The 12,740-nt window shown below is 44.8% G+C and overlaps 1 protein-coding gene across 2 annotated transcripts in view; it reads right to left on the bottom strand.

Annotated features, from left to right (window-relative positions):
- Positions 1-12,535, bottom strand: part of PRPS2 (phosphoribosyl pyrophosphate synthetase 2) — a 28,615-nt gene extending 16,080 nt beyond the window's left edge. Inside the window, exons 1-3 of one of the 2 annotated variants that reach the window (XM_035114295.2) lie at positions 12,303-12,535; positions 2,021-2,204; positions 315-329 (exon numbers count right to left, since the gene is read on the bottom strand). In XM_035114295.2, coding sequence (XP_034970186.1) covers positions 315-329; positions 2,021-2,204; positions 12,303-12,424 — 321 coding nt within the window. In that variant the 5' untranslated portion in view covers positions 12,425-12,535. The remainder of the gene's footprint in view (positions 1-314; positions 330-2,020; positions 2,205-12,302) is intronic. The other variant, XM_035114297.2, reaches the window with a different exon arrangement.
- Between the last annotated feature and the right edge of the window lie 205 nt (positions 12,536-12,740).

Genomic DNA, 12,740 nt, shown 5'->3' with positions numbered 1-12,740 from the left:
CACATAAGTCTTAAATAGTGGCTTAGATTTAAAACTTTCCTGCTCTGAGTTACTTAATTTTTCGTTTACTTTGGAAAAGGTCTGATATAAACTTCAGTATGAACTTTCTTGTGTTGGCAAAAAGTAGTAATGTTATCTGGAAATGCAAAAATCCCAGTCCCCCCCCCTTTCTTGATAAGGGAGGCAGAGCTTGCTCAAATGTAGTAAAATATTATGCAATTTAAACTCAACAAGTTGAGATCAAAATGGGTCAGCCGAGATTCTAATAATCCATGGTACATTTTAAATCAAGATAGCTGTAAAGTACCACTTACCCATCTACCTTGGTCCTATATAGGAAAACACAACAAAAGTCAATTAATGAAATATGCAAATCCTGTTCTCTCATCTGCAAGAATAGGATAAATTTTTAAAATAATTTTAATCAGAATCCCCATTGACCTCTTTCATATGCGGTGAAAAATTTAGTGTTGCAAAAAGAATGTGTATATGGGTTAAATATCAGGTAGTAAGATTCGACATATTGAAAGAAGGATGTTGCATATGATTTGAAGAACTAAAGAGAATATTGCATCCTCAGTGACTTCCCTTTAAGATACGAAATGATAAAAGTAAAAAATGGAACTCTGAGATCACCTGGATCAGCATCTTCCCCCCCCAACCTTTAAGGCAGCAAAAGGGTCATTATCAAAAACTTGTCGTCTTATTGTAAGAGATCTTAAGTAGAAATAAGTTTCATTACTGGGGAAGAATGATCAGCTCTCCAATATTCTAATATGAATAGAATAAAACGTTCCAAAATGGAACAATGAAGCAGGTTTATCTAATTTAAAAAGGGGGGGGGATCACTATAAAGATGTGGGGTATTGTACTCCAAACAAGTTGCATAATATTTATAATGGTAAATCATGACTGGAGATGCAATTTCCCATGGCATTCCCTGCCCTGTCATTCCAAGAGTGTGGTTAGAACTAATTATAACTTATCTCTCAGTCCCAAAACTAATCTCACGTGGTTGTCTAAGCACAATATTTTTCAGAATGTGTTATGCCTCTAACTGATTTGTTCGCAGCTGCAAAAATTGTGGTAGCCAAACACTTGAGCCCAAGAATGCCTATAATTAAAAGAATGCATTACTAAAGTATGGAAAACAGCACAATTAACATAATTGAGTTAAAGAATTAAACTGAGGCAGAAGACACAGCATAGGAAGATTTGCTAGGAGGCATCCTTTTGATTTTTTTAAAGCAAATGTGTAACATTGACATGAATGCATACAATTGTTTATCGGTATCTCAGCATGAAAAATAATGAGAACTATACTGCATACAGTAATAAATTCCTTGCTTCATACTATGCTGCACTATTTTTATGCCAATCACACCCACAGGTACTTACATTTGGATTTTTCAACTGTGTTTGTGGTAGAATTTGCTCAGCTCTCATTTGCAACATTAATATTTGCCGTATCAACTACCAAATATGCCATGTTGATCTCAGGGGCACCATGATGGGTTAGGGAGGAAGAATCCTCTTTGCCAGTTAAGATCAAAATTTACTTGGGAGCAAAGTTGACCAATTTCACTGGAAACTTTGCTTCTAACTAAAAATTCTGCATAGTGCAGGTTTAACTACACTAGGTTGTTCATAATAGTCTAAACCAGGCACCCCCAAACTTCGGCCCTCCAGATGTTTTGGACTACAATTCCCATCATCCCTGACCACTGGTCCTGTTAGCTAGGGATCATGGGAATTCTAGGCCAAAACATCTGGAGGGCCGCAGTTTGGGGATGTCTAGTCTAAACGGAGGGTGGGGAACATTTGGCCCTTCAGATGTTGCTGAACTTAAACTCCTCATCCCTAACCATTGGCCTTGCTTTCTGGGGCCAATCAACATCTGGAGAGCCAAAGGTTCTAAAAACATTTCATAATTTGGCAAATCAGGGCAATTGTACAGGGGCAGGAGAGGATGACTCTTATTTTGATAAGCACCTTCAGAGAGTAACCACCGCTCACCTACCTTGTCTTTCTTATCTTGCCTAGCGTAAGGGAAACATGGGATTACTGCAGTAACTCGGGAGGACGACGCAATCTTGCAAGCATTGATCATGATGAGAAGCTCCATCAAATTGTCGTTTATTTCACCACAACCACTCTGGATGATGTAGACATCTTCCCCTCTTACGCTCTCACCAATCTCTACACTGGAAAGAAAGATGGAGACACAACGATGACATGACCGGGCATGTTAAGTCTATAAAGCAGACAAGTAATACTTAAATTCTGTTCCTAAACAATACATTGTAACTAAGCAGCTTAGCTCTCTGCAGATAATGTACCAGACACAGGCTTACTCGCCAAACTCAAAAATTGCTTTTCAGACAAGAGGGGTCCTTAAAAACCAACAAGTTGTGGCAATGTGATCAGAGGCTTCACGCGTTATCATAGACTTAACCACAGGCTTTGCCTTTATAGGGTGTTGTACTACTTGGCATACTGTTAAGTCTCAACTCACTAGCTCCTGGGAAGAAGAATTGATTGTTAAGCCATTCTGAGAAGTGTAGCTCTCAGCTTCCCAGCAAACTACAGTTTCAAGGATTCTGTGGAGGACGCCATGACTATTTAAAGTGGTGCAGTACTACTTTGTATAGTGCAGACAGGGCCTCAAGAGCGTAAGATTAGTTGAGCACATGCTTCATTATTCCCACTGAAATCAGTTGAGCATAAAAGGGCTTAATTTTGGCTTGATTCTGCCAGGAGTTTGCATCATTTACCTAGTTACAAAAAAATCCACTGTTACAAAAAACTACTAGTTAACGATTAAGATTCCACCCCATCTCTCCGACCCCCCTTGCAAGGTTAAACATCATTCTGCTGTGGTGATACGGATAAAAGGGCAATCAAGCTATATCTTCCCCCAGAAGAACAATGTTTGTTTTATGCAATTTATTAAATCCAGCCATTTGGAACTTTCGGTTCAAGTTCGAAGGGTGACTGGTGCAAAGTGCCCAAACCACTAGACAGCTGAGATTTTATACACAAAGACGCACTTTTAAACCTCCTTATTTCACTTTGAATTTGCACCATTTTATAAAATGCACTGCAGGGACTTCAGCACAATTATCACAACAAATCCCCACCACCCAAAAAATATTACATTCCAAATGGAATCAAAGCTACACAAATCATTACTTCAGCTATACCCTCCTTATGCCATGGTACCTTTGACTCAAATGCACTATGAGTATCGTTCACCTATGACAGAAATAACACACTTATATTTTATTTTGTTTGATTCATAGGTGTGAAGCCCAACAGCTAATGTAAGTTTCATTTGTGGACATGGCCATGGCCTTTAATCTACAGCAGGCATTGGCAACCTCCGGCCCATGGAGGCCGTTTATCCGGCCCACGAGCTGCCCACTCGGCAAGTCCCCACGCCGCGCCAAACCGGCGGACTTGAAGAGTGGCGCCAAAAACAGCATCTGGGCATGCCCAGATGTCAGAAATCACTTCTGCGCATGTCCAGGCATGCGCAGAAGCGATTTCCGATGCCGCGCCGCCCATACCCAGAAGCTGGAAATTGCTTCTGCGCATGTCCAGGATGTGTCCGGCCCACGGACTAGCGTCAGTGGCAATGATCCGGCATACAGCCGGAAAACGTTGCCGACACCTGATCCACAGTATCCAAAAGAGCCGAACCCCCCCCCCCCACGCCAAGTCCTAGAGAGAACATTATCGAATGTGGCTCAGTGTGGCAACATGATTCTTTGTCCAAAGGGTAGAGGTCCTCATGCAAGTATTCTAAAACAATTTAGGCACAATTCTCTCTCAGACCCACTCACCACACAGGCCCATGGGTTCTCTTTTCAGCCCACAGGACATTTCTTATGCTAAAGAACTCCCAGGTGATCTAGCCTGGTGCTGATCTGAGCCAGACATGCTTAGCTACTGTCTCCATGATGGGGAAGGTACAGAGGTGAGCAAATGTACACAGATGGGAAGATCAGCTGAACAACAACTACAACTACTACTACTACTACTACTATTACCACCACTACTGAGACCTAGTTGGATGATCTAAGTGACATTAAGCTAGCTCAGTTTATGTCCACCTGGGTACTTGGTGCACCACCTGTCAAGGTCAGAGGAGTAGGCTTGCTATCCTATATAATCAAGTCCTTGTGTCTCTGCATCCAGTCCCTGTGTCTGCGCTACTGCGCATGTGCCCCACGGACACAGGGATTGGACGCAGAGACTTGGAGGGCAGAGACTGGCCCCTCCTCCGCCTCCTCCCGCTGTCCCGAGTGGCGACGGCCTCCTCCACCTCCCTTCTCCTGAGGAGAAGGAAGAGGCCTCTGCCGCCGCCTCCCGCAGCGCGCCTCAGGTAAGCGCGCCGCCCCTCGCTCTCCTGCCTCGCCACTCGGGACAGCGGGAGAAGGCGGAGGAGGGGCCGGTGGGCCTCAGGCGCTCGCCGGCGGGTGGGGTGAGAGCGGGAGCTGCGGCAGGAGAGCAAGGGGCGGCGCGCTTAACTGAGGTGCGCTGCGGGAGGCGGCGGCAGAGACCTCTTCCTTCTCCTCAGGTGAGGAGGAGAAGGCAGGTGGAGGAGGCCGTCACCACTCGGGACAGTGGGAGGAGGCGGAGGAGGGGCCAGTGGGCCTCAGGCACTTGACGGAGGCGACACCTGCGCGGTCCCAGGGCTTCCCCTCCGTTCCCGCCCGGCTAGCGCCCGTTTACTGAACGGGCTGAATGACACTAGTTGTTCATAAAAATGCCATCTCTCTCCTCAGAAGTCCAATCTGAACTGTGTCCGAGTTCAAGGAGATGGCTTGAGGTGTCAGGCTAGAGACAGAAGAGGGAGGTTGATAAGTATACTATCCAGCCTGCTGCACTACAACTTCCCTAGCTGAGCTGGTGGAGGCAGTTTCAGATGTGAAGTTGGGGAATTTCAATATCAGTGTTAGAAACTGAGATATGAAAGCCAGGAGCTAAATGGCACCTTAAACCTAGGTTACAGGATGGAATGTCTAGGCACACTTTTTTATAACAAGAATACAAAGCTGAAAATGAATGAACAGCGCTAAGATATTATGTTCATTTTTCACAGGGTCTAGTCCAGGCATGTCCAACAGGTAGATCGTGATCTACTGGTAGATCACGGGGTGTTCCTGGTAGATCCTGGTTGATCTCTGCCCCCCCCCAGCGATCTCCCAGCGATCTTACAAGAAAGAAGATTCCACCTCAACATTAGGAAGAACTTCCTGACAGTAAGAGCTGTTTGGCAGTGGAATTTGCTACCAAGGAGTGTGGTGGAGTCTCCTTCTTTGGAGGTCTTTAAGCAGAGGCTTGACAGCCATATGTCAAGAATGCTTTGATGCTGTTTCCTGCTTGGCAGGGGGTTGGACTGGATGGCCCTTGTGGTCTCTTCCAACTCTATGATTCCTTAGAAGAAGCAAAAAAAGCAAAACAACAACAACAACAACAACTTTGGCTTCCTACAAAAGCTAAACAACTCTTGCTTCCTAAGAAAGCTCAAAAACTTTGGGTAGATCACTGCTAGATTTTTTTATGACAATGCGTAGATCACTACCAGTTTTTTAATACTGCGAGTAGATCGCAGTCTACTGGGAGTAGGACGTCCCTGGTCTAGTCCTTCCCCTGCCCACCCCCCTAATATTCTTAAGAGGGTCTCTTCTCCAGTCTTCAGAGAGTGGCTGGGAGTGGGGAGGCAGAAAAAGCCCCTCCTTTCCTTCCACTCTGCAGTTTTAATCAGAAATCTTAGGCGCAGTACTGCACCCAGAGCTCAGAAACTGCTTGCACCAACGAAATTCCGTCACAAAACACGTCTAGAACAATGGGAATTCCGAACGCTGTTCCAATATCCAATAATTGCAGGATTTCGTGGCCTCCATGACAACCATGGGGATATCTCAGTCCATTGTTGGTACGGTGCATGTAGCTGGACATAGCTTGACCTGGTCATTGCCACAAAATGGATGGGAGGGAGGGCCTCATTGTGAGCCTGCTGTCATGTATGGCTCACTCCCTGGTGAGGTTTAGGCTGAATGTGGCTACTTCATGCTGCAGGGGTGGTCCATCCACAAAGGCTTATGGAATCCAGTGGGTGTTTTTAGAACCCACCCTATTCTCTTGACTATCATTTATTTGAAACTTTTAGTTTCGTATTTTTAAATTGTGATCATCTGCTCTGGAACCTTTTACTGAAGGGTGGGTAAGAAATTTAACTAATTAACAACAACAGCTGCTTCAGCAACTTGCTGTATTATCTGCCCTCAGACCATTGCTTGGGGCAAATGGGACTGAGGCTCCTTTACCATGGGCAGAGTTGAGAGTTCACTACACCTATTATCCCAGAGCTCAGGATCCACACAGTGATTGACAAGAGGTTCAAACAGAAACAATGCACTTTTGGGACTCACTGCCATGAGAAGCTGAATGTAGTGATGGCCAAGGTTTGCTTACACTTGATATCCTTGACTTACGTCCACTAAGCTTGCAATCTTTGTACTTCACCACGCTCCAAACTCAGGCAATAAGCTGTGCCTTTTTTGCAGTAAGCTAAGCAACTGCTTTGGCCCGAGAGAAGGAATGGAACAAGAAAGCAGGAACTTCCCAGGCTGGGCCTGCATGCAGAGCCCTACAACCTCTGCTGCAGCACCAATCACCTATTTATGGGCTGCATCTGGATAGGGAAGGCAGATTCTTTCCTTCTGCTTAATTGGGAAATGCAACTTTCACATTGTACACCATGTAACCATTTACATTTAATGCTGTACTGCTGTAATACCAATATTTCTCACTGAAATGCTATCCCCACATACCCTCCCCTAGTTTTGGGATGTACACCACGCCATTCAATTTGTATGCATTGTATTACTGCGCCTGAACGTAACAGCTCAAATGCAATTATGTGCAATTTTGGCAGCCTAGCTTAGGAGGGCTGGATGCGCTGGCAGCCTATTGACTCTGGAACTTGCCCCCTACGCTGGTCCAACAGAACAAGAGTTTGTTGACCCTCAGGGCAAGGCTTATCAATGTACACAGGCATTTGCCTCAGGGCTTTTCTGGGAGAGGATTACCATATTTTAATACTGAGCCAATTGGTTAATTGTTCACTTCTATTAATGCGTAATGCTGAGCACACACTTGCAAACTCCCAGCGATACTGTTGCAATAAGCACTGAACAAAAAAGAATGCTGCGAGGCCTGTTGGGATATTAATCTGGATGGCCAAACTCATATTTTGCTTGTGTTCAAAAACAAGAATACTTTCACTTAAATTGCACAAGCAATATTTGTTTTTCCAACCACAGTGGGTGGCTGCAGCTCTAAATGTTGTTGGCAGAAAACACGGAATGCTTCACACACATTTAAAGGGACAGACACACAGCATTTAAATGCTATATTTGTGGGGGGAGGGGGGAGTTAACGTATGTGAGCCACTGCATTTATTGTCCAGGTCACATGCAACTTCCTGACATGTGAATATGTGGCAGAAAAACGTGTGTTTGATGACATACAAGGCACTCCAAGGCACAATGTCAACCACCCACCCCTGCTACAGATCAGCACCTTATCATTCCCTACTAAACTGTCAAGTCTTTGCTCTCAGCCTGCTCAAATATCTGAAGTCAACTTGGTCATAGATCCAGTGCTTGAGTGCTGTGCTTGGATGTGGGGAAACCGCAATCCAAACAGCTGGTCAACTAAGATACCGGTAGTATCTCTCAGACTAACTTGAACACAGGATAGTTGCAAAGTTAAAATGGCACTTTGAGCACACCGATGGGATTACACAACCACCATCCCAAGCAAATGCAGTCTTTTCAACATTCTCAATTATTATTTAGGTCCCATTCTGAATGAGAAGATATTCAAAGTGCTTTTAAAAAAAAGCTGCTAAAGAAATATATCTCATCAGAAAGGAGAGGAGAGAATCACAGTAACTTAAAAATGCTAAATTGTTTTAGTGGCAGGAAATAGAAAGAGCTGTCAATTGGGAAGTTGTGGAGTCTCTTTCCTTGCAGGTTTTTAAGCAGAGGTTGGATGGCCCTTTGTCACCAGATGCTTTTGTTGAGATTCCTGCATTACAGGGAGTCCGCTACAACTCTACAACTCCATGATTCTATGAAAGACTGAATGTGGACTTGCAATGCCAGGAAATCAAATATATTCAAAACAAGAGACATTAAGAATTACGATTTTGTCTCGCAGCAACAAGCTTAAATGCATAGTTAGAACCTGTTCGTGTACGCGGAATGTGCTGCAACGAGCCCACATGCATGCATGCGTTGCCTGTGTTAGCATTAGTGGCACAGCCCGCCAGGAAACAAGGGACAGCAATAAATAGCCAAATAGAACTTAGCTCTTGAGCAGCAAAAAGCAGTTATACGAATGAAACTTCAAAGGGACTAAAATCAGTTTTACACAAATTTAAATCAATGAAACAAATCAATGAAGGAACTTGCACTTTAGCTCAGTTATTTCAACTTTATGTTATTTTATTTTTTGTTTTCACAACTAACCCAATAACACCAAGAGCCATCACTAGCATTGGTGGGGTGTGTGTATGTGTGTGTGTAAAGAAACACAAGCAATAAGCTTCTTTTGTTTACACACGTGAAGCAGATGCGATTAGAGTGCACACAGTGCTTGTTCTAAGCCCCAGGCCAGATCACGTGCTGGAAAATTAGAGAATGCAGCAGCAACAACAGAGAGTTGCTGTGGTCCTCTGAGTCAGTTTAGGACAGCTTAAGGTTAAAATGTTTAGCTTGTATGCTTGAAGTCAATGAGGCTTACTTCCAAGCATGAACTGTTACAATCAGGAGTGCAAGAGAGTCATAGCATCCATACTGTGCTATTCATTTTAAACGTGAATGTTTGCAGTTCCGTAGGATGAACTCCTTAAACCAGGCATCCATCCAGATGTTTTGGACTACAATTCCCATCATCCCTGACCACTAGTTAGCTAGGGATCATGGGAGTTGTAGGCCAAAACATCTGGAGGGCCGCAGTTTGGGGATGCCTGCTTAAACTGATGTCACTTCTCCATTCTAGTGGAGCATCAATGAGATACAAAGTTCTTTGTGCCTTTGACTTATTGTGAGCATGTTTTTTTTTGCTTTCATGCACAAGCAGTACAAGAAAGGCATACTTATCCCTAAACCAAGACTTGCTTAAGTATCTTGGGAGGGACTTCCCTGTATCCCTTGTCCCTCACAGGGACTGGTTGGGCTGTATCCCTTAGTATATACCTAACTTGGGTCCTTAATTAGTGCACTAATTAAGGACCCAAGTTAGGTATATACTAAGGGATACAGCCCAACCACCACAGCTCTTGCACAGAGTAGCATCTCACTTCTAGCTCAGGCATAACTTAGTGTTCAGTTTCCCTGAAATAAACTCGTGTGTACTTCTATATACAGCAGCATGAATAAGCTACAATATTTTGGTTCACCTGGCACATCACTGCTCACTAACTGGAAATGGCTGTTCAGGTTTAAAGCCTTTTGAATCACCTGCTACCCAACCCTTTAACTGGAGATGCTAGGGATTCGGCCTAGGGACAAAGAATATAGGATGACAGGGAAGAATGCCCTGCTACAAAGAAGAAAACCATAGAGTTGCCCATCCTGTTGCTTCCTGTTTTAAATAAAAACTTGGCTAAGCAGGGTCCAGTATGGTTTTAATTTGGATAGAGGACTTGTGTGTTGAGATTCCTGTGTTGCAGGAGGTTGCACTAGATGACCCAGAGGGTCCCTTCCAACTCTATGATTCTATAGGAGTCTTCATCTATAAAGTGTCCAATTTTAGTCTCTTAACAAGTTTAGAGAAGCCTCTTAGCTACATTTCTTGCCAAGGTATAATTAGCGAAGAGTTCTATGAACTAAGCCAAACAACGCAGACACCCCTCACAAAAAAAAACCAAACCCAAACCCTGATTCTAGAAAGCATTCTTGAGTTGGTATGCATGCAGCAGAAAATCTTTTTTTCTGTTCCTGTGACATTCTACCAGCCACAACTACATGGCAGACTCATCTGAAATGGTAAGCGGTATCTGACAGAAATAATTATATCTACCCAGGCTCTAAAGTGCTGGGAAAATGAGATAGCACTTCAGGCAAGAGATCTTGGATACTCTACAATGGAAGACAATCAGGAAAGGCTATAGAAGCTGTGATTAACTTTCCCATCTCAAGGAGAAACAGCCACATTCCTATGTCTTATGAGAGGCAACAGAGAAACAGACTGTTCTACGTCAGAGTAGAGTTAGGGGAAAGAGAGAGGAATAGGATATGTATGTGTGATCTAGGACAGCTCGTAAACAGCTTTGGTCCTGGAATATGAAAGGTGTTATTGGACTGATCAAACCACATTTCATATTCAAGGACCAAAGGTGCATGAAGGACCACTTTCTTTTATCTGTCTGGAATCTTCATATGTTCAGCTTAGTCAGAAGTCCACATGTTCCAGTGTTATGAAAGGAAGAAAAACTTTTCTCTATCCACTTTCTCCATGCCATGCAAAATTTTATAGAATTCTATCATGTCATCTCTTTTTGGTTGCTCTTTTCCAACTCTACAATATCCTTTTTGAGGGGAGGTGACCAGAACTGTACACAGCCACACCATAGATTTGCATAATGGCAATATGCTATTGGCAGTTCAGTTTTTAATTGATTTCTTAATTATTTCCTAACACAGAATTTGCCTTTTTCACAGCTGCTGCACATTGGGTCAACATCTTCACTAAGCTATCTATTAAGACCCCAAGGTCTCATTCTTGGTCAGTTCAGACCTTATAAGTGCATATGAAATTAAGGAGAGGATTTTTTGGCACCAATGTGTGTACTTGACACTAGTTTACACCAAATTGCATTTACCATTTTACTGCTTGTTCAGTCAGTTTGCACAGATCCCTTGGGAGCTCTTTAGTCTCTCTTTAACAATTTAGGGCAGTTATTGTAAGCAAACATGGCCACCTCACTGCTCAGCCTTAACTCTAGATTATTTATGATCAGTAGGGCCTTTTAAACACTCTTTTGTCCTGTCACGATCAAGGTTGTCAGAGTGGAGGAAAAGGGCAGCCTATAGGCTTTCAAGACATGCTTACAGGCAAACACAGATTATCGGTGAAGTGCAGACTCACAATCAGATTAACAAGTGACGGTACTCTTACTAAGATATGGTAGTTACTCAGAATTTGTTAATAGTACAACCAGGCATGTGGACTTTCAGATTCTGCATTTAGGCACACTTTGAGAGAGCCAAGAACTGGTGCAATCATTCTAAACAACAGGCTAATAATTCACACATTATGTTTTAAAACGTGAATAAGGCATTTCATGTGTAAACTAGAGATGTGAAGGCCCAGAATGCATGCCTCAAATCCCCACTATGGACAAATGTAAATCATCCTCATCACCACCTCTAGTCCAAACATTAAGCTATAAAAGCAAAGGAAGAAAAAGAAAACCACATGCAAAGGCATATGTAACAGACGCTTCTGAGTAGCTTCACCTGGCTACAAGTGCCTGCTGAATCTACAATTGGGGGCCCTGAGAAATAAAGCATGCAGAGAGAAAAGCGACAAGAGTACATTTTGTTTTGTTCTTCCTAAAACGGGGCAATGAAAGCGTGGCCAGAGCTAAGCATACACTCGAGGCCTCAGATATCTATCTACAGTATCTATTATCTAGTTTGTAGGCCTCAGACAAATATATTAAACCACCCGCTTAGGGCAGAACAATTAATTATCCTGCGACACAGAGGACGCCCTTTTCCCGCGCAGGTTTATGAGCAAACAGGAGAGTGTCCAGTTCGCATTAGCCTTTCCATACTTTGCATACACACACAAAACACGCAACGGAGAGGAAAGCGCGCTTAAGCTTTCAAGGGGCTTCTTTCTCCCGCATCCCCACGCCCCCACAATCCCACTATGGCCGTCCTTTCACCCCTCGCTTTCTCAAGACAGGAAGATCTTCTCCCGCCCGTGTCCCTCTCTACGCGGCCCCCAGTCAGGGCGAACGCAGGAGTTGGAAGGGATCGCGAGGGTCATCTAGCCCAACCCTCTGCAAATGCAGGAGTCACTTGCCCAACGTGGGGCTCGAACCCACGACGCTGGGATTCAGGGCCTCAGTTGTTGTTGCTTTCAGGGAGGGGGGGCACAGGAAATGGCTTGCAATGGAGGCGCTGAGCCGCCTACGCCAGCTCGCCTCTCCTCCTCCTCCTCCACATATCCACCCCCCCCCCAACATCCCCAATCCGCTTTCAACGCCTCACCTGGTCTCCTGGTTGCTGAATTTCTTCGTCACCACTTTCCCCAGATCCAGCCCCAGCCGGTCGGCCACGCGCTGGGATAGATCTTGGTGCGAGCTGCCGCTGAAGAGCACGATGTTGGGCATGGCTGGGCGCGCAGGGGCCGCGGCAAGAGCAGCGGTGGTGGCGGCGGCGAAAAACAGGAGGAGGAGGGGGAACGGCGAGGAGACGAAGAAAGAGAGAGAACGGGCGCGAGCGGCCAGCGGGTCAAATAGCCGCGGCCACGCCCCCTCAGCGCCGCGGCCACGCCCCCCACCGGCGTTCGCTCGCGCGCTCTTTCACCCGCGCGCGCCCCTCTCAAGAGGGCGGGGACTAAGTGGGCGGAGCTACCGGGCGAGAAGGACGTCACTCACGCTGTGAGGCGGTGAGTAAGTGGAAGAAGGTTCCTCCAAGCGAGGTTTC

Source organism: Zootoca vivipara, chromosome 4, assembly GCF_963506605.1.
Source record: "Zootoca vivipara chromosome 4, rZooViv1.1, whole genome shotgun sequence".
NCBI classification, from domain to species: Eukaryota; Metazoa; Chordata; class Lepidosauria; order Squamata; family Lacertidae; genus Zootoca; species Zootoca vivipara.
This window is presented reverse-complemented; position numbering and strand designations above follow the sequence as displayed.